Source organism: Vulpes vulpes, chromosome 16, assembly GCF_048418805.1.
Source record: "Vulpes vulpes isolate BD-2025 chromosome 16, VulVul3, whole genome shotgun sequence".
Lineage (NCBI taxonomy): Eukaryota > Metazoa > Chordata > Mammalia > Carnivora > Canidae > Vulpes > Vulpes vulpes.
The window spans coordinates 47,442,525-47,468,972 of record NC_132795.1 but is presented as its reverse complement, the minus strand read 5'-3'; the positions used below and the strand labels follow the sequence as shown (position 1 = coordinate 47,468,972).

At 51.0% G+C, this 26,448-nt stretch overlaps 2 protein-coding genes and 1 long non-coding RNA gene across 9 annotated transcripts in view; 2 read left to right on the top strand and 1 right to left on the bottom strand.

The window, feature by feature from the left end:
• Positions 1-26,448, bottom strand: part of TTLL8 (tubulin tyrosine ligase like 8) — a 57,237-nt gene that overhangs the window by 4,583 nt on the left and 26,206 nt on the right. For 3 of the 6 annotated variants that reach the window (XM_026019716.2, XM_072742860.1, XM_072742862.1), the window contains exons 10-12: positions 25,772-26,015; positions 23,330-23,765; positions 22,419-22,914 (exon numbers count right to left, since the gene is read on the bottom strand). In XM_026019716.2, coding sequence (XP_025875501.2) covers positions 22,419-22,914; positions 23,330-23,765; positions 25,772-26,015 — 1,176 coding nt within the window. Of the gene's footprint in view, positions 1-1,156; positions 1,873-20,389; positions 22,915-23,329; positions 23,766-25,771; positions 26,016-26,448 lie in introns of those variants that run through there. The other 3 variants (XM_026019720.2, XM_072742861.1, XM_026019717.2) reach the window with 2 other exon arrangements.
• LOC140595996 (uncharacterized) lies at positions 2,958-9,942 on the top strand. Of its 2 annotated transcripts, none has more exons than XR_011998017.1 (3): positions 2,958-3,191; positions 4,369-4,581; positions 7,875-9,942. It is a non-coding gene; the product is annotated as an uncharacterized lncRNA (long non-coding RNA). The 2 variants fall into 2 exon arrangements; XR_011998018.1 differs by having other exon boundaries at positions 2,965-3,191; positions 4,369-4,552.
• LOC112935807 (large ribosomal subunit protein eL39) lies at positions 13,656-14,003 on the top strand. Its single transcript, XM_026019721.2, has one exon. The coding sequence runs from the start codon at positions 13,718-13,720 to the stop codon at positions 13,871-13,873; it is 156 nt and encodes a 51-aa protein (XP_025875506.1). The 5' UTR covers positions 13,656-13,717; the 3' UTR covers positions 13,874-14,003.

The following is a 26,448-nucleotide window of genomic DNA, read 5'->3' as shown; positions in this document are numbered from 1 at the left end:
GAGCATGAGTGGGAAGGGCAGAGGGAGAGAGAGAGAGAATCCAAAGCAGACTGTGAGAGGAGGGCAGAGCCCAACTCGGGACTCGATCCCATGAGACCAAGATCAGGACCTGAGCTGAAACCGAGTCGGATGCTCTACCAAATAAGCCACCCAAATGCCCGTTAAATACATGTATTAAAAAGAAATTCTGAAAAGGAAAGGGCCAACGATCCAGCTCAAGAAGTTAGAAAAAGAACAAATGCAAATAATAGAAGAGCAACAGCAAGCAAAATAGGGAATACAAAATTGAACAAAACATTGGTTCTCTGAAAGAGCCAAATGAAAGCTGACAAAACTCTGATGAGACTAGTGAAGACAGGGGCAGATAACCAATAATGGGAACAAAAACGAAGGTGTCATTCTGCATGCTGCAGGATTCACATTCATGAATCCATCAGTGCCGTTCACCACACTAGCAAAATATGTTCATCTCAACAGGAAAGAAGGGAGGAAGGAGGGAAGGAAGGAGGGAAGGAAGGAAGGAAGGAAGGAAGGAAGGAAGGAAGGAAGGAAGGAAGGAAAAGCACTTTCAGGAAACAAAAGAGAGGGAACTGCCTCTAAAATGACAAGGTGCCCTCAAGGAAAACCTCCTGCTAATATCACAGATGGACACCTGCCCCCTCTTACTCCCCGGAGGTTCCAGCTAGTACAACCAGTCAAGAATGAGAAACAAAGGCATAAAGACCAGAAAGAAGTAAAAGAACTCTCTATGGCTTGATGTGATTAAATAGAAAATGCAAAGACATCACAAACTATGAGAACCAAGAAGTCAATTTATAAGCACTTTGCACTACAGGGTCAATGTACAAAGAACAAGGGAATATTCTATACATTAGCACAAGTAAATGGAAAATAAAATTTCAAACACCATTTATAACACTCACAAGTGGAATCTGAAAAGAAAAAAAGTCAAACTCATAGCAACAGAGTAATAGAAAGTGGCTGCCAGGGGCCAGGTGCAGGGGCGGCAGGGAGAGGCTGATCAAGGGTCCACACGGGGAGCTCAAAGATGAGTAAGGTCTGAGGATGTGACAGCAAACGTGGTGATGCTGTCTGGAATAGCTGAGATCTGCCAAGATGATAGATTTTATACATTCTTACAAAAAAAAAGGCACCATTTATAAAAGTATCAAAATTTATTTATAAAAATACATTTATAAACACATCAAAAATACATCAGATACAGATGAATAAGTTTGATTTAAGCAGTCTATGCTAAAATATTGCAGAGGAAAACTGAAGAACATCCAAATGACTGTTGAGTACATCACGCCCAGACATTGGAAGTCTGCACATCACAGGATGTCAATTCCCCCTAAAAAGATGTGTAGATGGGACGTGGGCCCAGTCAGAACCCCACCAGCTCTTCTGGAAACGAATGAGCTGATGGCAACATTTATATGAAAATTCAAAAGACGGAGAACAGCCAAGGCAACACTGAGCAGGAAGCTGCCAGAGAACTTACAGGATCCCATTCCCTGACTTTTTTCCAAACTGAGATACTTAAGGCAGTGCTTTTGTGAGATATTAGCCTAAATACAGGTAAACAGAAAAATGGGCCAGAGTAGAGAACCCAGACTTCATTCTGGAGAGTCTGTTTCTGATGAGACGGGGGGCATGAGCCTTTCTGGTAATGGTAACAGGACGTTGCTAAGAAAACCACATGGGCCTCGGCCCCTTCACGCCACGTGCAAAAAGTTGAATTCAGGATGGATCCCAGACCAAAATGTGAGGGTCAAAACCACAGAGCTTCTAGAAGGAGGTCCTGGAGGACATCTTTCTGACTTAGGTGTGGGCCAAGCTCTTTCAGACAAGATGCCAAAAGCAGTAGCCCTGAAAGGGAAAAGTGGTAAGTTAGGCTTCATGAAATAGTTCTACTTTTCAAAAGACGTCACTAAGAAAGTGAAAAGGCAAGCCGCCGACTGGAAAATATTCTCCATACATGCATCTGACAAATAAATGCATCACATACATACAAGCCACAACAAGTAAACAACAAAAACATGAATGATTTCATTGAAAAATGGGCAAAAGAATGAGATAGGGACGTCATAAGGAATAACCGGGAAGCACAAAGCAGAGCACTCAGTGCCATCGGCCATCAGGGAAACACAGGTTAAGGCCGCGGTGAGAGGCCACTGCGTCCCCACCTGCCAGCAGGGCCAGGACGCTACAGTCGTGGCTGCGGAGCGTGGGTGACATGGGGGGGGCCGCACGGAGTGCAGAGCATCGCACCTGCTAGGGAAAGCCGGCAGTTTCTTCTACAGCAGAGAAGCGCCCCGTGGCCTAGGGCGCCACACATCCCCGCTGGAGACCAGGGGCCATCGCGCGGCGGCCGCCCCTCTGCCCGGGACACAGGCCCCGGGCATCACTGGAGCAGCAGGTGAGCCCGGCCCGCAGGCGCCAGGGACTCTGCGGGCAGGTGGCCGCTTGGCCTGGCGCAGTGCGCGAGGGGCCACACGTGGGGGGGCACACACGGCCAAAAACAATCTGTGGAGACTTCAGTGGGACAGCCGTTGTCCCCAAAGTGCAGAGTGGAAAGGGGCCCAGGGACATGAGAACCGTCACCGGCCTCGATCTGGGTGCTGTGCGTGCAGGTGTAAGATGTCAAACTGTCCCCCCGCGGTCCACATGCACCACGCGTCAGCTGTGCCTTAAGAACACAATGTGAAAAGAGGTGTTGAAGAACCCCCCCGACACACACACACCCCCGTGAGTGGGACCAGGCCTAACCCTGAGGCAGCCCATCCAGGGGCCTCCCATGAATTCAAGCAACAAAAACATTCTGTTTTTCCGAGATAAGAAAACTATCCGCCCCCTCGCCCTGACTGGAAAAGTCCCTGAACATGGTCGTGTTGACCTTCAAAGAAATCAATCACGTCATAACCCGAATGCTATGCTACTCCTGCGTTTTCTTTGCCTTTAAAAGATGCCTGTAATTGCTAATCGGGGTGCTCTGCCACCTCTGAGGCGGAGAGCCCGTTTGCACAAACGTCCAATAAACCCTCTTGCTTGTTGCATCTGCCTGTCTGGGGTCTGAGTCTCTGGGGCGTCCACCGGGACACGTTGGCACCCGTGAGCCAGGGTCCAACATTTGGGGGCTCGTCCGGGATCCGAGACGCCCCCAGGCTCAATCCTAAAACAGGTAGGAGGTAAGACCGAGCTCGCTAAAAGTCATATTTGTCTCGTCCGTTCCGTTTGTCTGACTGGCCGGGTCTGTATTGTGCCGGGTCTGTATTGTGCTTGCAGGACGCTGTACTCTGTATTTGGACCAGCGGGGGAGGCAGACGTGCCCTGAGACCCCTGGTCCCCCTCCGGAGTCGGACTCCAGAGTGGTCTGGAAGAGGAACGGAGCCCCGGCACTCCCTCCTCTTCGGGGACGGTCGTTGTTTGCGACCGCTCCCATCTGAATCTGCCGCGCCAGTCCTGTCATTCGTGTGTGTCTGTTTGTTCTGTGTCTTTCTAGTCCTGCTCCGGAGTCTGACTCCGGAGTGGTCTGGAAGAGGGAGGGAGCCCGGCACTCCCTCCTCTTCAGGGAGGGTCATTGTTTGAGACCGCTCCCATCTGAATCCGCCGTGCTGGTCCTGTCATCTGTGTGCGTCTGTCTGTTCTGTGTCTTTCTCTCTGTCCTCTTCCTCACCGCTACCTCTTTTCTACACCCATGGGACAGACTGTAACCACCCCTTTAAGCCTCGCTCTAGATCACTGGAAAGAAGTCACCGGCCGGGCACACAACCTTTCAGTCGAAGTCAGAAGACAAAAATGGGTCACCTTCTGCTCCTCAGAGTGGCCGACTCTCAACGTCGGGTGGCCCAGGAACGGAACTTTTAACATTGGTGTTATCTTGCAGGTGAAGGCCCTGGTCTTTCAGCCAGGACCCAATGGGCACCTCGATCAGGTGCCGTACATCATAGTTTGGGAGGATCTCGCTAAAAACCCACCCCCCTGGATAAAATGCTTCACCCCTTCTCAGGGGGGATCGGGCCGAGACCCCCACCCCCTCCCTGCATCACTCCCCTTATTCCCTGCCCTACCTCTCCTTCCGCTCCCTCAGCTCCGTCCCCGACTCTACTGGGGTGAAGAGGTGACCCCTCGCTTCACCCCCGCTCTCCAGTTGCCTCCGCTTTCGACCAGAGCGCGGGGCGGGGGGGGGAGTTGGAAGACGTCCGGACCTCCCGGGCACTTCCCCTCCCATCTGTAGGCGGCCAGATGCAATACTGGCCGTTCTCTGCCTCTGACCTTTACAACTGGAAAACTCATAACCCCACTTTCTCCCGAGACCCCCTGGCACTAACCGGGTTAATTGAGTCAATTCTGTTGACCCACCAGCCGACCTGGGATGACTGCCAACAGCTCCTGCAGACTCTCCTCACCACGGAGGAGAGACAGCACGTCTACCTCGAAGCTCGGAAAAACGTCCCCGGGGCGGATGGGAGGCCGACCCAGCTGCCTAATGAAATCGAGGATGTTTTCCCCTTGGTTCGCCTGACCTGGGACTACGACACTGCTGCTGGTAGGGAGCGGCTCCGTCTCTATCGCCAGGTACTCCTAGTGGGTCTCAGAGGGGCAGGGCGTCGCCCCACCAATTTGGCAAAGGTACGTGCTATAGTGCAGGGAAAAGATGAGGCGCCGGCAGGTTTTCTGGAAAGATTAATGGAAGGCTACCGTATGTATACTCCCTTTGATCCCTTGGCTGACGATCGCCAGCCAGATGTAATCATGTCCTTCATCGGACAGTCGGCCTCGGGTATTTGTAATAAGTTACAACGGTAGGAGGGACTTCAGGGATATACCTTACAGGACTTAGAGAGAGAGAGAGAGAGACCCCAGAGGAAAGGGAGGAAAGGATCCGTAAAGAGCAAGAGGAACGAGAGAATAAAAGAAATTAAAAAAAAGCAATAAAGAACTGACTGGGATACTGGCCACCATAGTACAGGGCTCAGGGCAGAGTAAGTCAGGACAGAGTAAGGACCTGGGAGACAAAAGAAAATCACGGGTTGAACAAGACCAGTGTGCCTACTGCAAGGAAAAAGGACATTGCGTTAAAGATTGTCCAAAGAAGGGCCAAACGCAGGGACCTAAAAAGAAGCCCATTGCCTTTCTGTCCCTAAAAGATAAAGATTAGGGGTGTCAGGGCCAGGAGGCCCCCCCCCCCGAGCCTCGGATAACCCTTAAAGTGAGGGGCCAGCCAGTGACCTTCTTGGTTGATACGAGAGCTCAACATTCAGTTTTAACTGAGGCAAAAGGACCCTTGAGCTCTAAAACGTCTTGGGTTCAGGGAGCAACTGGAGGCAAGTTATATCGATGGACAACCGAACGGAAGGTCCACCTGAGCACTGGGCAAGTAACACATTCCTTCCTACTGGTCCCAGACTGCCCCTACCCACTCCTAGGCAAAGACCTTCTTTCAAAAGTAGGGGCTCAGATCTATTTTCATCAGAAAGGGGCCACCATTACTGGCGCAGAAAGGCAGCCCCTCCAGGTATTAACCTTGCGCCTAAAGGATAAACATCGGCTGCACGAGGACTCTCCACTGTCCGTGCAGCCCCTAAATTCTAAATGGCTCACTAACTACCCTCAGGCCTGGGTGAAAACAGCTGGAATGGGACTAGCTGTTAACCAGCCACCCATAATTATAAACCTAAAATCCTCGGCCACCCCTATATCGATCCGGCAATATTCAATGAGCAAAGAGGCCAAAGAGGACATTCGGCCACATATACAGAGACTATTACAATTGGGCATCTTAATACCTTGTCAGTCGCCCTGGAACACTCCTCTGTTGCCCGTAAAAAAAAAAAAAAAAAAACCCGGCACAGGAGATTACCGGCCGGTACAAGACTTACGGGAAGTTAACCGAAGGGCGGAGGACATACACCCCATGGTGCCGAATCCCTACAACTTACTCAGCACCTTGCCCCCGAGCCACGAGCCACGTCTGGTATACGGTTTTAGATCTAAAAGATGCATTTTTTTGCATAAGATTAAGCTCTCAAAGCCAGCCTGTTTTTGCTTTTGAATGGAAAGATCCTGAGACGGGATTCTCAGGACAACTCACTTGGACAAGGCTGCCACAGGGATTCAAAAACTCCCCCACCTTGTTCCACGAAGCCTTGCATCAGGACTTGGCAGACTTCCGAGTTGGCCATCCGGACCTCATCCTCCTGCAGTACGTGGATGATTTGCTCCTAGCGGCTAAGACAGAACAGGATTGTGTATAAGGTACGGGGGCCCTGCTCGAGAGACTGGGAGGACTGGGGTATAGGGCCTCTGCCAAAAAGGCCCAAATACGCCAGAGACAAGTGACCTATCTGGGATATCTCCTGGAAGGAGGCCAGAGGTGGCTGACAGAGGGCCGCAAAAAGGCTGTAGCCCTGATCCCTGCACTCACTAATGCCAGAGGGCTACGAGAGTTCCTCGGCAGCGCCGGGTTCTGCCACCTCTGGGGACCCGGGTTTGCAGAGCTGGCGGCTCCCCTATATCCTCTCACGAAATCCAACACCCCCTACCACTGGGGAAAGGAGCAACAATTGGCTTTTGACAAAATAAAAAGGGCCTTATTGACTGCCCCTGCCCTGAGCCTCCCAGATGTAACCAAGCCATTTGCGTTATATGCTGATGAACGCCGAGGAATAGCCAAAGGGGTCCTAACTCAGAAACTGGGACCCTGAAAAAGGCCTGTGGCATACTTTTCAAAAAAATTAGACAGCGTGGCTGCAGGATGGCCCCCATGTCTCCGAATAATAGCGGCTGTGGCAGTCCTGGTAAAAGACTCAGATAAGTTGGCCTTCAGCCAACCACTCACTGTGGTGGCCCCCCCACGCCATAGAGACAGTCATCCGCCAGCCCCCTGAACGATGGCTCTCAAACGCTCGGGTCACCCATTATCAGGCCATGTTACTGAATTCTGAGTGGATACGGTTCGGAATGGCTACATCCCTAAACCTGGCCACCTTGCTTCCAGAAACCGAGTCCCCCTCCCTGGTAATGCATGATTGCCACCAGATCCTAGCCGAGGTCCATGGCACCAGAGGGGACTTGACGGACCAGTCTTTGCCAGATGCTGAAGCAACCTGGTACACAGATGGGAGTAGCTTTCTATGAAATGGTGAACGTAAAGCCGGGGCGGCCGTGGTAAATTAAAAAAAAAAAAAAAGAAAAAAACTGTCATCTGGGCCAGTGCCCTAAAGCCTGGGACTTCAGCTCAAAGGGTGGAGCTTATAGCCCTAACTCAGGCCCTAAAAAAGGCTAAGGACAAAAAAGGTCAACATTTATACTGACAGCAGAAAACTGAGTATAATTCACTGTCCTGGGCATCAGCACGGCAACGACCCAGTAGCAGAGGGGAACAGGATAGCCGATGAAACAGCACGAGCCGCTGCACTAGGCCCACAGGAGGATGGACAGAAGCATTCCCCACCAGATGAGAAACTGCCCAGGTGGTTGTCAAGAAAATCCTAGAAGAAAATTTCCCCCGGTTTGGACTGCCCAAGGTAATAGGGTCGGACAACGGCCCTGCCTTCGTCTCCCAGGTAAGTCAGTTGGTGGCCAGATTACTGGGGATAAATTGGAAATTACATTGTGCATACAGACCCCAGAGCTCAGGACAGGTAAAAAGAATGAATAGAACAATTAAAGAGACCCTAACCAAATTGATGTTGGAGACTGGCACTAGACACTGGGTTCAACTCCTCCCCTTGGTCCTGTTCCGAGTCCGGAACACTCCCACGCGCCATGGACTAACTCCTTACGAGATTCTCTATGGAGGTCCCCCACCAGTGATGGACTTACTAGATTCTGCTATTGACCCTCTTGCTAATACTCCCGGTTTACAGGACAGGCTAAATGTGATCCAGATTATCCAGCACCAGATCTGGAGACCCCTTGCAGCTGTCTACCGCCCCGGAGATGCAACCGACCCACACCCATTCCAGATCGGTGACTCCGTCCACGTCAGGAGACATCAGTCCAGGACCCTTGAGTCCCGCCGGAAGGGCCCATACACCGTACTACTAACCACCCCAACCGCCCTAAAAGTAGACGGTATTGCTGCTTGGGTCCACACCTCACACGTCAAGCGCGCCCCATCAACGAGCACCGCTGACGCCAGCCAGGACGGACCGGGCGAGCCACTCCAATGGAAGCTCCACCGCACTCAAAATCCGTTCAAGATAAGACTTTCAAAAATTGTTCAATAACAATTGTTATATTCCTACCTCTCCTAGCGCTTTTCACCCCCACCAAAGGTAACTGTCATGCCCCCAAAAAGTTAACCTGGCAGGTATTAACATCTGGGGGTGACAAGGTCTGGTCAATAACAAAAACTACTCCCATAGGAACCTGGTGGCCCAACCTATATCCTGACTTATGTAAATCAACCATAGGGGCCCCCAGCCCATGGGACCTAGAGGGGTATTCCAACACCTCTAAAGCCCCCAACCGAGAAAGCCCCCCGGACGAAAAGGATTAGACCCCTGGGGAGGATGTGGGATGCCTAAGGAGGGCCATGTTATGCACCCTCCCCTTCTATGTCTGTCCCAAGTACCACCGAGATCGCAGGCTAAATCCCACCTGTGGGTGGGGGGGAACACTGCCATTGTAAAAACTGGGGGTGTGAGACTACGGGAGACACAGTTTGGGAGGCCCTCCTCCTTCTGGGATTACATCACTGTCAAGGCTAACTATACTCACCCGGGTTATCAGGAACTCTGCAATATTGCCGCCCTGTTTTTAGGGACTGACTCTTACCTGGTGCCCCAGCCGGGAACCTGGTGGGCATGCAACAAAGGCCTCACCCCCTGTGTATCTGCTCAGGTCCTAAATGACTCTGAGGACTTCTGTGTTATGGTGCAGATTATGCCCAGGGTATTCTATCACCCTGCTGAAACTCTAAAAAATCAATATGACAGACATCCCACCTGTTTTCAGCGTGAGCCTGTCTCCCTAACCCTAGCCGTTATGCTGGGACTAGGGGTCGCAACTGGGGTGGGTACTGGCGCAGCTGCTCTGATCCAGGGCTCACAACGCTATTTAGAACTCCAGGCAGCTGTAGATAAAGAGCTACGGGCACTAGAGCAGTCCGTTTCTAAGTTAGAGCAATCCCTTACCTCACTTTCAGAAGTAGTACTTCAAAACAGGAGAGGCTTGGATTTACTATTCCTGAAAGAGGGAGGACTGTGTGCAGCCCTGGGAGAAGAATGCTGTTTCTATGCCGACCACTCTGGAGTCATCAGGGACTCCATGGCCAAACTCAGAGATAGACTAAATAAAAGACAAAGGGACCGGGAAGCCCAGCAGGGTTGGTTTGAAGGCTGGTTTAACCAGTCTCCCTGCATGACCACCCTAATCTCTACCATTATGGGCCCTCTAGATATCCTGCTCCTACTGCCAACTTTTGGCCCCTGCATCATCAACCGGCTGCTCCAGTTCATCCGAGAAAGATTGTCCATTACCCAAGCTCTGGTACTAACTCAACAATATCGGGCCCTTCAAACTGAAAAAATAAAAGTTCCCTAAGATTTTAAGGTTAAAATCAGTCCAAACAAAGAGGAGGGAATGAAGAACCCCCCCCCCCCCACACACACACACACACCCGTGAGTGGGACCAGGCCTAACCCTGAGGCAGCCCATCCAGGGGCCTCCCATGAATTCAAGCAACAAAAACATTCTGTTTTTCCGAGATAAGAAAACTATCCTCCCCCCTCGCCCTGACTGGAAAAGTCCCTGAACATGGTCGTGTTGATCTTCAAAGAAATCAATCACGTCATAACCCGAATGCTATGCTACTCCCGCGTTTTCTTTGCCTTTAAAAGATGCCTGTAATTGCTAATCAGGGCGCTCTGCCACCTCTGAGGCGGAGAGCCCGTTTGCGCAAACGTCCAATAAACCCTCTTGCTTGTTGCATCTGCCTGTCTGGGGTCTGAGTCTCTGGGGCATGCACCGGGACACGTTGGCAACCGTGAGTCAGGGTCCAACAGTGTGACCCGGGTGCCTGGGGGCTTGGCGATTGAGCATCTGCCTTCAGCTCAGGTCGTGATCTTGGGGTCCCGGGATCGAGTTCCGCGTGGGGCTCCCTGCTCCGCGGGGAGCCTGCTTCTCCCTCTGCCTCTGCTGCTCCCTCTGCTTGTGTTCTCTCTCAAGTAAATAAAATCATTTTTAAAAAAGGAGAGATACTATTTCCTATGGCATGAAAAACCACCAAGTGCCTAAAGGGAGGAAACCTAACGCGAGAGGTGTCAACCCCTATGCTGAAAAACCACAAAACACACCAACAGAAGGAGCCTTAATCAGATGGAGGCGATCACGGTCATGCTCTGAAAGACGCAAAATAAAAAAGGGGTCAGCTGTCCCCAGCATGATGGGCCCCGCCAAGGTGATCCCACTTAGAACCCCAGCCTGCCCCCCGCCCTTCCTTCCTTCGAAGTCCCCGGTTGACCCTAAAATGTACGTGGAAGGACCGAGGCCAAGAACGTCCCTCCCACCCCCGGTGGCCTGCTGTCACCCGCGGACGCTGCAGGAAGGCTCCAGGCCCTGGCACGCCCGGCTGGCGTCTTGGAACGCGTGCTGGGCAGCCACGGGCCCAGGGAGGAGGGTTCACGGGGAGCTGGGAGCCTGGGAGCCAGTGCAGCCCGGCCCTGCAGCCTCGGGAGTGGGAAATGTTTGTTCAAGCACCGAGCGCTGGAGTCCTTTGCCATGTGGGATGACTGGGACGCATCCAGAGAGAGTGGTGCTGCGGCTGCGACAAACCCAAAGCAGGTGGCGCTGGCTTTGGAACAGCCCAGTGGGTGGGAGGGAAATGTCACACCCTGGCCAGGAGACCCGCGTGAGGTGGTGACAAAGCCTGAGGCTAAACCATGGTGACTCAGGACGCAGGAAATCCACCGAATCAGCTCGTGGTGCTGGCAGGAAGGCTGTGGGACAGAAGGCTGGTCGTCGGTCACCATTTGTGGAGGGGGCAGCAAACTTTCTCTGACTGGGACAGAGGGAAGTCTCTCATAGTCTTTGCTGTTTTTTTTTTTTTTTTTTTTTTTTTTTATGACCCTTTAAAAAGGTAAGGACCGGGCAGCTCGGGTGGTCCAGTGGTTTAGCGCCGCCTTCAGCCCAGGGCGTGATCCTGGGGTCCTGGGATCGAGTCCCGTATTGGGCTCCCTGTGTGGAGCCTGCTTCTCCCTCTGCCTGTGTCTCTGTCTCTCTCTCTCTCTGTGTGTGCCTCTCATGAATAAGTAAATAAAATCTTCAAAAAAATTTTTAAAATAAAATAAATAAAAAGGTAAGGACTGTTCTCAGCTCACAGGCCACAGAGAAACAGGCTGCAGGCTGCAGTTTGCTGACCCCTGGGCCAGTCTGCAGCGGTGCACCTCTTGTCACCTTGGCAACCAGCAACGGGCCCATAGTTGGGGTGTTAGGTGGTACCCCGGGCTTCCTGCTACCCGTGTGGCACGACCCAGGACTGGGACAGCCTGTTACCCCCTCACCTGCTCCAGGGGAATGTGGCCAGGCGTGGAGCTGCTTTCTTTCCCTAGCAGCCTCGCACCCCAGCCGTGCCCCCTCTGCTGAAGCCGGCCTAACGGGGGCCCACAAGATTCAAACTTGGTCCCAGCTCTGCCACCTGGATTCTCCATGGAGATGGCATGGTCCTTGAGCACCAACACAGGGCTACGGTCCATCTCCAGTGGAATGTTCCAGATGGAAGGAAAGGATAGTGGAAGGAGAGGAGAACTGAGTTTGTGGCTATGGATGGAGGACCAGAAGGCACATCTGTGGGGAGCTCTTAGAGCCTGGAGGTCCAGGACAGGGGAAGTTTGGTGCTCTCTGTCCTGCGGACCTGGCATGTGGCCCATAGGGGCAGTCAAACCGCAGCTGCGACAGGGTCAGACCTGTCCGTCCGTGGGCTGTGAAACCAGCTGGCTTGTGCCACGCAAGGCCATCAGGGTGCAGCGTGTCAGCAACGAAGCAAATTTGTATGGGGGAGGGGGTTGCAGGTTGAGTGGACCACACAAACCTTCTCCAGCGGGGGTGCGGGGTGGGGGGTGGGGGTGGCTTGTCAGCCCGTCCACTGTGCCCTATATTGGCAATGACATCGAAGAGGAGAGGTCAGTCTAAACTCAGTCGTGTGAGTCTTCATGAGCACCAGACTGGCTGTCTGGGACTTAGAGCACGCCGAGTCCTGGGCTGAGGTCAGGGCCGCAGGTTGGCCCCTTCCTGCTACTTGAAGCTTTTGGAAGGTAGCCTAAGACATGTCAAACTGAAGAGATTTGGTGTCAACCTCTGCCAGTCAGATTAATCCGAATGGCCAGTAGAGTGGACACTCATGTCAAAACTCACCAGAGGCTGAGCAGGACTGACCAGTGGATTATGGGGAGAGCCTGTCCTCCACGGGTCTCTTGAGCACCCTGCACATTTTGTTGGGTATGCCAAGAATGCAAGGCCCTGACTACCCTTTACCTGGGCCATCTCTCAGGGTCATGCATGCAGCGAGTGGTCCTGAGGGATGAGATAGTATCTCTCTCCAGGCCAAGAGCAGGGTTGCTTACTGCCTGCTATTAAAATGGCAGATCCCACATCAGGGTTCCTCAGCTGTGACGCAATCTCACTGCGTGTAGCATCCACCTGGGCCGTCTCCCACCCTCCTCGTGGGACTGTTGCAGGTAGGCCAGTGCTCGTGCTGTGCCCTGAGTAATGACCACCTTGGTCTCTGATCTAGGAGTCTCGTGTCATCTGCCAGCATCCAAGAAACAGCCACAGGCCAAGTTAATCCCAAACTGGACTTGTCTTTTTCACTCATGGTTATCCAGATGAAGAGGAGTGATGTAGAATCCAGAGCTGATGCAGAATCATGAGATCTGGGACTTGGAGCTTGATGCCCTAATTGGGAGACTTTTGGAGTAGAGGGCAGTAAGTTTATTTTTTGATAGGAGGTAAGTGAATACTGATGACCGAGAGATTGGACTATTGTATATTTGGGGATTGTTCAGGACATAGTCACTCCTTTCCTCCTCCTCCTTGTTGCAAAGTATCCTTCCTCGCCCACTAGAGTTTGGCCAGTGCAGTGTGTGCAGATGTGATATGAGTAGAAGCTTCCATATGCTTGCATGGTTTGGCTTACTCTCTCATGTTTATACCATCTGCCATGTCAAGAAGACACCCTGGGAAGCCATGGGTCCTAGAAGGAGGAGACACGTGATGCAGATCTGAGCCCAACCTGCAGCCTGGAGCCCAGCTGAGCCTTCCCCAGCTGAACCCAATATCGCTGCAGCTGACCTGAAGGCATGAGAAAAATAAACTTTTGCTGAATAAGCACCACTGGGTGGTGGTGGTGGCGGCGGCGGCGCGGGAGGGGGGGAGGGGAAGGTGCCTTTGTTATGTAGCTTTCTTCCTGCCAAAACCTGACTAAAAAAGATAGGCAGACAATTGGAACAGAGTAGAGTCCAAACCCAGAAAGAGAGACTGCGGCCACCTGTGTATACGGTGCAGTACAGATAGGAACAGTGTTTCTAACATACCGTACCACAGTGGCTAAATACCCATACCGAAAAAATAATGATTATTGAACCCTACACATCACAGCACACACTAAAACAATTCTAGATGGAATACAGATCTAAATGTGAAAGGTGCCCATCTCCTCCTCTCTCCTTTCCGCCGCCATCCTGGTTGCGTGTCGTTGACTGTGATCGCCATGTCTTCTCACAAGACTTTCAGAATCAAGCGATTCCTGGCCAAGAAGCAAAAGCAGAATCGTCCTATTCCCCAGTGGATTCGGATGAAAACTGGTAATAAAATCAGGTACAACTCCAAGAGGAGACACTGGAGAAGAACCAAGCTGGGTCTGTGAGGAAGCGTCGCACATCATGAAATAGCAAACATAATTGGTACATATATTTAAGCCACATGGAGATCACATGTTCCTATCCTATCAATATGGAAACATCCTTCCTACCTGGCCAATAGACATGTCTTATCAAGGGAATGATTTTCTCTGTTACTATGCCTCTATACCAGTAGGTTGGTTCAGTAATAAATGTGAGACCTTTCAGCTGAGCTGCTGTTGTGTCCTGATCTGTGAAGTACTGAATTCCCCCTCCTGTCAGATCTCACATAGCACCGTCTGATAGAACTTTCTGCAGTGATAGAAATGGCCCTTGACAACGAAGTATTTAAAGTGTGGCTAGGGGACGCCTGTGTGGCTCTGTCTGCTAAGCGTCTACCTCTGGCTCAGGTCTTGAGTCAGCATGTCTCCCTCTCTCTGCTCCTCCCCCTGCTCATGTGCTTTCTCTCAAATAAAATCTTTTTTAAAATAAATAAATAAATAAATAAATAAATAAATAAATGTGAAAGGTATCAATAACACAATTTTCAGAAGAAAATAGAAGTGACTTTTTGTGACTTTGGGGTAGGCAAAAATTTCTCAAACAGAAAACAAAAGGTGCTAATCATAAAAGAAACATTGAGACTGGAAGATACTGAAATTAATAACTTAGGTGCATTGAAGACGTTATAAAGAGAAGGAAAAGCAAATCATAGGATGAGAGGAGATATATATTTTTTAAGATTTTATTTTCTTTTTTTTAAAGATTTAATAATAATTCATGAGCGACCCAGAGAGAAGCAGAGACACAGAGGGAGAAGCAGGCTCCATGCGGGGAGCCTGATGTGGGACTTGATTCCAGGACCCCGGGATCATGCCCTGAGCTGAAGGGAGACACTTAACCACTGAGCCACCCAGGTGTCTCAAGATTTTATTTTCTTTAAGTAATCTCTATCCCCGACATGGGGCTTGAACTGAAACTCTGAAGTCAAGAATCATGCACTGTACAGACTGAGCCAGCCAGGTGCCCCAAGAAAAGATATTTTTAATAGTTCTGCCTACCAAGGGGCTTGCATCTACAATATCTAGAGAACTCCTATAAGCCAATACGATTAGGCCAAATTGGAACTTTACAAGAGTATGTTCAAAGGGAACATAAATAAGAAAGCTGAGCTTCATTCGTCATCAGGGAAATGCAAATTGAAGCTACAATGTGAAGCCACTACTCTTCCACCAGAATGGCCAAAATAAAAATAAAGAGAATAGCTAGCGTTGGCAAGAGTATAGAGCAACCGGGACACCCTTACGTTGTGGTGGGATGTAACCTGGCATGTTCACTGTGGAAAATCCTTAGGCGTGATGCCTGCCAAAGCTGAGTGCGTGACTCAGCACAGAACAGTCTAAGTATGTTTTTTTTTTAGAAGATTTACTTTAGAGAGGGAGCACAAGCTGAGGGGAGAAGCAGGGGGAGATGGAGACAAGCAGACTCCCCACCGAGTGGGGAGCCCAGAGTGGGGCTCGATCGCACAACCCTGAAATCACAACCTGAGCCAAAATCAAGAGCCAGATGCTTAACCGACTGAGCCACCCAGGTGCCCCCAGGGTATGTATTTCACCAAACTCAAGAACATTCATGGCAGCACTATTTGTAATAGTCTGAACTAGAAACAATGTAAATGTCTATAAATAATAGTATGAATAAATAAATAATGGTTGAGAATGAATTTCAACCACATGTAAGAAACAAAATCTAGCCATATATCGAGCTTAACATCAAACCAAGTTAAAAAAAACAATTGACGTTATTTGCCATTTTAATAGTACAAAGGAGGAAAAGCTTATGATAACCTCATAGATGCAAAAAAAGTTTTTCTTTAAATTTTTTTATTTATTTATGATAGTCACACACAGAGAGAGAGAGAGGCAGAGACACAGGCAGAGGGAGAAGCAGGCTCTATGCACCGGGAGCCCAACGTGGGATTCGATCCCGGGTCTCCAGGATCGCACCCGGGGCCAAAGGCAGGCGCTAAACCTCTGCGCCACCCAGGGATCCCCGCAAAAAAAGTTTTTTGAGAAAATTCACTACCTACTCACACTACAAATTCTTGGTAATAATTAGAAAGAAACTTCTTTAACATGCTAGAGTGTCTATATATATTTATATCATATCTATAAGTTCATAAAGACCTAGAAAAATGTCATTATAAATGAGGAAATGTTAAAAACATTCCTTTTAAAATCAAGAATTCAATACTGTATAGGAGGTTCTAGCCACTACAATACAACAAGACAAAGAAATTACAGACAAAATTGGAATAGAAGATACAAAGCTATCCGCACATGATATAGAATTACTTACATAGAAAATTCAGAAGAATGTATATAGAAATTTTTAGAAATAATGAGAGTTTAGAAATGTGGCAGTATAGAAAATTAAAATATAAACATCAGTTGCATTTTATAAACCAGCAGCAAGCAATGATATAGAGAGATGGCATCATGTGCAGTCCTATAGTACATCAAGGAACTAAGAATGAATATAATAAAAGATAGGGATCCCTGGGTGGTGCAGCGGTTTGGCGCCTGCCTTTGGCCCAGGGCGCGATCCTGGAGACCCGGGATCGAATCCCACGTCGGGCTCCCGGTGCATGGAGCCTGCTTCTCCCTCTGCCTGTGTCTCTGCCTCTCTCTCTCTCTGTGACTATCATAAATAAATAAAAATTAAAAAAAAAGAATATAATAAAAGATATATATAATCTCTATTAGAAAAATATATAAAAAATAAAATTTAAGGAACATATAAAGTAAATGGAGAAGTATATCATGTTCATGGGTAGGAAGATATTATTTCATTAATCTGCCAATTTCCCCCAAATTAATCTAGGGAGTCAATGCAAACCCAACTAAAATCTCAATAGGATTTGCTGTAGAACTTAATAAAAGCAATTATGACATTTATGTAGAAGGGAGTGAATCCAAGAAGGAAAATTGGCAAAGAGAGGTGACTTGTCCCCCCGATGTGAAGATAGTGTGGCACTGGTGCAGGGGTGCAAATTCACCTGTGGAATAAAATAGAGACTCCAGAGATAGACTGACTCAGGTAGAGTGAGGTGTCAGTTCACAAAGTGGGAAAGAAAGAGATTTTTCAACTAATAAATGTAAAAAGTTATCTCTATGGACAAAGATAAACTTTGATTCTTACCATACCATATTAAATATTAAAAAATCAATTCCAGACGGGTTATGACTTCTACATCAAAGACAAAATTTGAAACTCCTAGTAATAAATGTAGGTAAATAATATTTTAAACCTCAAGGTAAGGAAAAATTTCTTAGAACAAAAATAGCACTGACTAGAAAAAATACTGATAATTTTGACCACATTGAAATTCAGTTTTCAGTGCTTACTTTGGCAGCACATATACTGAAATTCAGTTCTCATCAAAAGATACTTTTTTTTTAAAAGATTCTATCCATTTATTCATGAGAGACATACAGAGGGGCAGAGACACAGGCAGAGGGGGAAGCAGGCTCCATGCAGGGAGCCTGATGCAGGACTCGATCCCGGGATCTGGGGATCACGCCCAGAGCCAAAGGCAGATGCTCAATCCCTGAGCCACCCAGGCATCCCAAAAGATACTTTTTAAAAACCAAAAATACAGTTACAAACTGGGAGAAGCTGTTCACAATAGATAACTATGAACATAAACAATCTCACAGAAAAACAGGCAAAAGATATGAACAGATATTTCCCAGAAGAGGAATTTACATAATTAATAAACACATACTGAGATATTTAACGCAGTTAACCAGTGAAATGCAAATCAAGATTACAGCAAGACTTTTCTTAAGTCTATTTGATTGATGAAAATCAGAAAATCTGATGACTCAAAATGTTGGTAATTCCACAGAGTCACAAGATTGAGAGATAGGGGCCTCAAAGCACTTGGAAAACAGTTCGTGGACATCTAAAATCGAGCATCCAGATATCCCACAAGGTAGCAATTCCATTCTGAAGCATCTTCTCACAAGAAACACTCACTCGTGTAAAACAAGAGATATGGACAAGAACGTTCACAGAGACACTATTCACAACAGCAAACCCTGGAAACAATCTAAATACACAATCACAGGGCAGTGAAAGAACCTTTATAAAATAGTCTCACAAAAAAATGAGCTGTGGGACATCTGGGTGGCTCAGTCAGTTAAGCATCTGCCTTTGGCTCAGGCCATGATCCCAAGGTCCTGGGATCAAGCCCCCAGGGTCGGGGCTCCCTGCTTGGTGGGGAGTCTGGTTCTCCCTCTCCTTCTGGCCTTCCTCTTCTTGTGCTTGCTCTGTCCCTCTCTCTCAGAAAGAAGGAAGGAAGGAAGGAAGGAAGGAAGGAAGGAAAGAAAGAAAGAAAGAAAGAAAGAAAGGAAGAAAGAAAGAAAGGACTTAAAAAAAAAAGAAATGAGCTGCAGTGACATATAGCAGAGTAGATGAATTTTAGCAAATTTGATACTTGGTGAAAATATAAGCATCGTGCCCTTCTTAAAAAGTAAAAACAGCTTGAAATTAAAAATCTTTTTTTAAAAAGATTTTATTTGGGATCCCTGGGTGGCGCAGAGGTTTGGCGCCTGCCTTTGGCCCAGGGCGCGATCCTGGAGACCCGGGATCGAATCCCACGTTGGGCTCCCGGTGCATGGAGCCTGCTTCTCCCTCTGCCTGTGTCTCTGCCTCTCTGTCTATCATGAATAAATAAATAAAACCTTTTTTTAAAAATTTTTATTATTTATTTATGATAGTCATACAGAGAGAGAGAGAGAGAGGCAGAGACACAGGCAGAGGGAGAAGCAGGCTCCATGCAGGGAGCCTGATGCGGGACTCGATCCCGGGTCTCCAAGATCACATCCTGGGCTGAAGGCAGGCGCTAAACTGCTGAGCCACCCAGGGATCCCCTAAAAATCTTTCAAAGAATGCATATGGATGCCACAAAACTAAAAAGGAAAACAAGGATTTGACAAATGTGGTTTTAAGGATAATAATGGTCACTTCAGGGGGAGATGCAGGGAGTAGGGGTGCCAGAGATGGGTCGATGTGAAATCACTCTATGGTTCTCATTACAGTTTTAGTTGTTTTGTTTTGTTTTTTAACATTTTATTTATTTATTTGAGAGAGAGAAAGAGAGCATGGGCAGGGGGAGCCGAGGAAGAGGGAGAAGCAGGAGCCCCACTGAGCAGGGAGACTGACGTGGGGCTCAATCCCAGGACCCTGAGATCATGACCTGAGCTGAAGGCAGATGTTTTACCAACTGAGCCACCCAGGTGCCCCTAATTCTGTCTTTAAAACTATCTAAATAAAAGTGAGCCATGTAAGGACAAACAATGAAACTTTGCCATGAACCAAGGATTATGACTAACCAGAGTATATGTACCTGCCATCCAGTGAAATGAGAAAAATAGATCAATTAAATAAGGTTCTAGGCAGTGTAATAAAATAAGAAAAAGATATAAAATCTGTAATAGCAAGAAATGGAAAACTCTTCAGATGATATAATTGTGCATGTGAAAAATTCAAAATAATCTTTAAATATATTAATAGAATTGATAGAAACATTAGCCAGACGGCTGGATTGAAAAGAGACGGATTCACAAAAATCAATTCCATTTCTATCAACCAGCCACAATTCATCGAAAAGAAAAATAAAGAAAACATAAAAATGTTGATACTACTTATCATAGAATAAAAAAATAAAACACATATAAAACTAAATCTAACTTAAAAAAAAAAAAAGCAGAGATCCCTGGGTGGCTCAGCAGTTTAGCGCCTGCCTTCGGCCCAGGGTGTGATCCTGGAGCCCCGGGATTGAGTCCCGCATCGGGCTCCCCACATGGAGCCTCCTTCTCCCTCTGCCTGTGTTTCTGCCTCTCTCTGTCTTTCATGGATAAATAAATAAAATCTTAAAAAAAAAAAAGCATAAGCCATTACAAAGAAAAGTCTAGGAGTTTACTTAAAAACATTAAAGGACAAGTACATGGAGAGATATACCATGTTCATAGATCATAAGGCAAAAATGTAAAGAAGTCAGTTCTCCTCAAACTGATACATAAATTTAACCTCAGTCAACATTTTTTAATTTTAATTTTTTTTTGGTGGTTTGGTGGGTCTTGACAATCTGGTTCTATAGCTTGCATGGAAGTGTGAGGGCTCAAGAGTCAAGTCATCTCCAAGGAAGAAAAACAAGGCTGACTAGCATAAAGATGTCCTGCAAAGCTACAGTGATGAAGACACTGGGGCTTCGGTCCAGGGCAGATGAACACACCGATGGAGCCGACCAGAAAGTCCAGAGATACCGTATGTGACAGTGGTGACCTATGGATGAGGGGCTTCCCACAGTTGGGTCCCCTATGAAACTGGGTAGGACCCCAGGTCCCATCAATCCCAGGAGCATTAAAGGCTGAAATGTATGAGCAATGGCAGCACTTATAGAAGAAGCCCCTGGAAGTTATTTTCATGACCTCAGGGTAAGGCTATAAGCCACAGAAATCTCCCACCATAGAGGAAAAGGTTGACCAGTTTAAGTTTATTAAAATTAAGGTGACTTTACATCAAAAGATACCATAAAGGAGCAAAAAGACAAATCACAACGTGGGGGACAGTATTTGTAACACAGTCAACTGAAAAAGGAGAATCCAGAATAGACGTCACTCCTACAAATCCAAAAGAAACAGACCCAGGAGTCTAAGGACAACGGGGCAAAGGGTTGAGTGGGTTCTTTTTAGGAGAGGAAACATAGGGATGCCTGGGTGGCTCAGTGGTTGAGCATCTGCCTCTGGCTCAGGCTATGATCCCGGTCCTGGAATCGAGTCCCACATCAGGGTCTCTGCAGGGAGTCTGCCTCTCCCTCTGCCTGTGTCTCTGCCTCTCTCTCTGTGTCTCTCATGAATAAATAAAATCTTAAAAAAAAAAAAAAGAAAAAAAGAGGAGAGGAAACGTAAATGGCCAATGCATGTCTGAAAATAGGCCATTTTATTGGTAAGCGGAAAAATGGAAATGAGCAGTGTGGCACTCCGTCCAGAGGCAAACATCAGACGTCCCTCGGCGCCCAGTGCTGGCAGCAATGGGAGCAACGGCCATGGGTGTGAACGCATAGTGCGGCCCCTTTGGCCATGCTTATGAGGCTCAGAGCACCAGGTTGGAGCCCACCCCACAAGGTCATGTCCACCTGGAATCTGTGAATGTGACATTATTTAGAAATAGTCACTGCAGAGGTCACTCTGGAGGAAGGACGGTGGGCCCTAGTAAAACAATGATGTCCTTCTAAGAGTGGATTTTGGACACAGACACAGGGAAAGAACACCATGTGAGCCCGAGGGGCACATCTATGAGCCAAGCGCAGCGAGGATTGCCAGCAGCCACCAGAAGCTGCAAAAAACAAGGAAGGATTCTTCCCAACAGCCTTTGAGAGCACAGCCCTGCCAGCACCTTGATTCCGACTCCGGGCTCCAGGACGTCGGAAGGACACAGTTCCCCACGCCCCACAGTGAGGCTGAAGCTGTGTGCACTCCATCAACACTACACTCCCAGAAGCAGACCCATAGGAAGCCGCATAGTGTGTTATAGGAAGCACACTGTTTTCGTAACAGGGAAAAATCTGGAAATCATCCACACAGAGGCAAGTTGCCGAGTGGCAGGGCTGCCCAGCCGCAGTGCCAGACTGGACATGCGGCGAGGGCAGTGGGCGGGCCCGGGGATGTCCTCCGAGGGCACCACCAGCTCTGGAAGCATCTTCATCTGGTAAACACCTACTGGGCACTGGCTGTGTGCCATGCACCGTCCCAGGTGTCTTGGTGAGCGGTGAAAACAGCAGAAAGTGCGCGGCCCTTAGGGACCTGCGCTCCGGGGGGCAAACAGCCATCAGACAGAAGAGGGGCAAAGAGGCTTCCGTGCCAGGGAGGGAATGGGGAGAGAGGGAAGGATGGGGAGGGAGAGAGACACAGAGACCCAGGCCGGGGAGGGAACAGCGGGTACAGATACTAGGTGTGTTTGAGGAGGCAAATGTCCCTGGAGCAGAACCAGGCGGGGGTGTGGGAGTGGCCACTCGAGCCTTTTCATCACACATACTCTCTGGGCTACTGCAGGGTGCCGGGTGCCCCCAGAGACCCGGGGCTGCCCCCCACCTGTCTGCCTGAGCTCTGAGCCCGGTCTGGGACAGGCTCCCAGGCTGCGCAGGCTCAGCACCATCAGGAACTTCAGGAAACCCAAAACAAGATCCCAGTGATCGCGGGCACCTGTCCACAGCCCCTGGCACTGTTCACACGGTGAACTCAATCCCCCACGCACTACAGCACATCAGGTGTCACCCACTGGTCCTGTGAGGGGTCCCTGGCAAGGCTGCTGCAGGAGCCCGCTACTCCAACCACCTGGCCAGTCCCAGGATGGGGCCAGGGGGGCCCGAGCCCACTCTGAGCTCAGGCCGGTGCCCGCATCAGGATGCACCCGCTGCCTGGGCCACAGGCCCCCGCCTCGCCCTGTGGGACGCGCAGCGGGCAGCCCCAGGACTGGGACAGGCGCAAGCGGCCGCGCTGTTACCTGGTGGTTTGGGTGGCTGAAACAGAGCGCCCTCCACTGTCTTCACGCGTGGGAGCACGGACAGCAGTGGGTGCACACTTAGTGAGTTTGCCTCTGAGTGCCTGTGGGACTCGGCTTTGGTAAGACCAGTTTTTGGGGTCTTACTGTCTATGTGTTGAAAATGACAAGTGGGGAGCTCTGTCCTCCCACCAGACTCAGCGTTGGCAGACTGGACCTTACAGCTCCTCTCAGCTGCCCTCTTTATGGGCACAGGCAAGGTGCACGCGAGGACCTTCGCATCCTTCACTTTCAAGTCTTGCTGCAGAGCCATTTGTGGAGGTCCCAGAGCTGGCCTTGGCATGGCCGAGGGGCACCTCACTTTTAGTGGCTGAATGTTCAAGAGGGAAGATGAAAAGGTCACGTTGGAAATGGGAGGCATGTGCTTCTTGGTTCTCTTCACGCTGACACCTTCCACGCAGAGGTCAGAGCCGTGGAAGGGTGGCAGCTCCACAGCAGGCTAGGCAGGGGAGGGTGGGGTCAGGGGTGGCTGGCAGGCCCTGGCCTGGGACCTCTGCTCCCCCTTCCTGTGTCCGCTGGCCGGCCAGCTGGGCATGAGGCCTCAAGAGAAGCAGGGCTGCCCACCAGGCCCCTCCTCCAGGGCCCCCCGGGCACAGGGTCCTCCCGTGGAGCTGGAGTCCCTGGCAAAGGGACCACGCAGCCTGGTGGGCACGGAGCTGGGGATGGTGGGGAGGAGAGGGAGCGCGGCGGAGTGGTGAGGGCCGGCTGGGGCCAGGCCCGGGGCACAGGGTGAACCCGGGGCATGGGCCTCACTGCCTGCTCAGTTTGCTGGAAGTGGCTGCAGTCAGGGGCATGCAGGAGCAGGTGCCGCCGCCGGCCGGCCGACCTCCACCCACCCGGCCCTCGCCCCTCACCTGTCTCCACAGCAGCTCGAAGTTGCCAATGTCGCAGTTGCGGTCCACCTTGCGGTCCACCACCACCTTGATGGTGTCCTCCTGCACCTGGGCGCACAGCTGGGCCGTGACCGGCGTGGACGCGTGCATGGTGGGGCTGGAGTTGATCTCGATGAGCCAGGGCTGAAAGTCGCGCCCCAGGATGAAGTCGGCCCCGTACAGCTCGAAGCTGTTCTTGCGCGGCTCCACGTGGTCCTGGGCCACCCTCATGGTGTTGGTGATGGCCCGCTTCATGGACGGATAGATGACGCTGGCCCACACGGTCCCGCGGCCCCTCTTCTGCAGGTACTCCCGGAACCTGGTGCTGGTCCACATGTTGTGGTAGGGCAGCAAGGGGCTGCGGTCCTTGTCGTTCTTCAGGTGCTTCTGGATGGAGTTGTTGCACAGGTGGATGGCACTGCGCCAGGGTGAGGCCGCGTGGTCAGTACCCGGACAGGACCAGACCCGGACCCACCCTGCACCCCCATGCCGCCACCGGATCCCAGACCCTGGACTTCTGCCGTCCCTGCAACCCGGGACCCCGTCTCCACGCTGGGACCCACAACCCTACTTCCAGACCGCACCCCCGGACTCCAGTCTCTGAACTCTATGCCCCCACCTACCCTGCCCTGCCCTGCCCATGGGGACCCTCAGCCACCCCTGGCCCCGCCCACGGAGACCCTGCTTTCACAGCCCTGCGCCCTGGCACAGGGCAGCCTATAGAGGGGCTCTGGTAGCTCCAGGACCTCCAGGAGTAACGCCTCCCAGAGCCTCAGTTTCCCCATCTGCATCTGGCAGTAGAGCTGTGGCCCTTGAAGAGCTGGTCTAGGGACACAAGGTGAGTCTCCGTGAAGGTTCCATTAATTGACTCTCTTGCCTTGTTCCAAACAGGTTTAGAAACAGGTAACTTGGACGAGATGAACCACGAGGGAAGGGGGCCCCTCCCTGGGTTCCTGGACAGGTCGTCCTTCCAGAGGACAAATGGAAAAGAGGCAGCAGACAGAAGGGCTTTGGGACCCGGGAGCCGTGGGCACGGGGAAGTGGACCCCCCCCCCCCAGTGCCAACCCTGCAGTCCCCTCACAGGTAGGCCGGGAGGGGCCGTGTCGGATGGAACCGATTTCGGGGAATCTTTGTCTGCCTGGGAGGAGGGTTACGGTCCCAGACGATATCCTGGGGCTGAGAGGACAAGAGATCCACCAGGCACATGGTTTGGCTGGGCCCCGGGGCCTGGGTGGGAGGGCGAGAGGGGCTCCTCGTGCACGGGGGAGTCCCAGGACCCCTCCTCTGGGGCCCCACCTCCGGAACCCTCCCCCCAGAGCCCCTCCTCCAGGACCCCTCTCTCCAGGACCCCTTCGGGAGTCCTGACTCCCCTCTAAAGCCCTGGTCAAGATGCCTAGGCACCCACCCCCGCACGCCCAGTGGATACAAGGCAGAACAGGAAGACCCTGGTTTGGACAGAGGCAAAGAAAATTCTCTGCCTTGACGGTGGCCTGTTCCTGACACTCTGCAGAAGGCCTTGCCGCCCCTGCCACATGCACATCCCGCCCACCTGGAGACCCTGGGGAGGTGTGGGTCCCCCTACCCCTGGCACCCCGTTCCTGTTCCTGGACGTCTGAGCCTGTGCCCCGTCCATGTGCCACCTGCCTCCGCACCCTCCCCCCAGGTGCCTTGGGATCTGGGGTGCGGTCCACACCATCCTGGCCTTTTCTGACTCACATGCTCCCCACTTCTTGGGGTCCTCAGAGGACCCCTCAGGCCATTCGCATGTCCCACAGGCTGGAGGCCTGCACCCCTACCTCCCCAGCCAGTCCAGAAGCCTCCCTGCTCTGCAGGACCCCAAGAAGTGGAGCCAAGACCAGACATCTTGGGCTCACAAAGAGGGACTCCTGAGGGGGTCTGAGGGGCTGGCATAGGCACCTGTCCCCCAGAGACCTCCCAGGTGCCCTGGTCCATATACGGCTAGACCCAGAGAGCAGGATGGTGAAGCAGGGAGAGCATGCACACCCAGGCTGGGCCAGCTGTGGGGCAGCGTGAGCACAGCTGGCACTCAGCCTTTCCAGCAGAGGAGGCCACCTCCACCCCGGAAGGAGGTTCTAGGCCTGTCATTGAGATGTGTCATCCCCGGGTGGGGCCGGGCACCTTGTGGGCACATGGCAAATGGTGCCTTTAGGATTTTCTGGAGAAGACACACATTATGGGGGTACAGAGCACTGGTTTTGAAGAACAGCTGGCCTGGGCCTGGGCCTGCCCCTTGGGGATGGAGGTCGTTATGACCTACCCATGCCTGTTTGATTTGTGCCTCAAGGTGGTGATGGGTGATAGCGGCAAACACGGCCTGGCAGCCCAGCCACTTCCCGCAGGTACTGGCGGGGCACGCTATGCACCCCTGCACCCCGTGGCACCAAGCTGATGCTCCAACTGACCTGTCCAGATTTTCCAGGGAGAAGCGCTGTGTTGAAAACCGCAGGTAGCTCTCCTTGTAGAACCAGATGGTCAGGGGGTTCCAGTCGGTGACCAGGAACCACTGTCTGATGTCGAACTTGGTGTCATAGATGAGCAGTGGGGTCTCGATGTACTTCTGCACCACCCACTTGTTGTCCTTGGCAGGGAGATGGTCTGCAGCCACCAGCTCCAGGATCTCCTCCACTCGGTTCATGCACACTATGTCTGCAAAAGGTCACCACTCAGCCCCAGGGCACTCAGGCCTGGTTTAGGTCCAGCCCTGAGGCCTGAGGTGGCTTTGATCCAGGACCATGAAGCAGTGCAGTGGGGCCGCCCAGCAGGGAAGGCTCTGCCCTCAGGGTGGAGGCCACAACCAGGTGCTACACCCTCAGCTTTCCCACCAGGGGGCCAGCCCCCAGGATTTAAGAGAGGACACAAGAATAGAGAGGGACAGGGATGGGGACAGAGGCACTTTTAAAAGGCATCCAGTGAGCAGTGGCTGAGCACCAGCCCTGGGTGTGGAGTGAACAGGCCTCAAGGAACCAGCAGGCAGGGGTGGGGTGCCCGCCCGCTACAAGGGGCAGGTGTCCAGGAGCCTGGGGCCTGGTGAGGGACCAATGGTAGGACTGCACATTAGTACACCCATTCTGCTACTCCT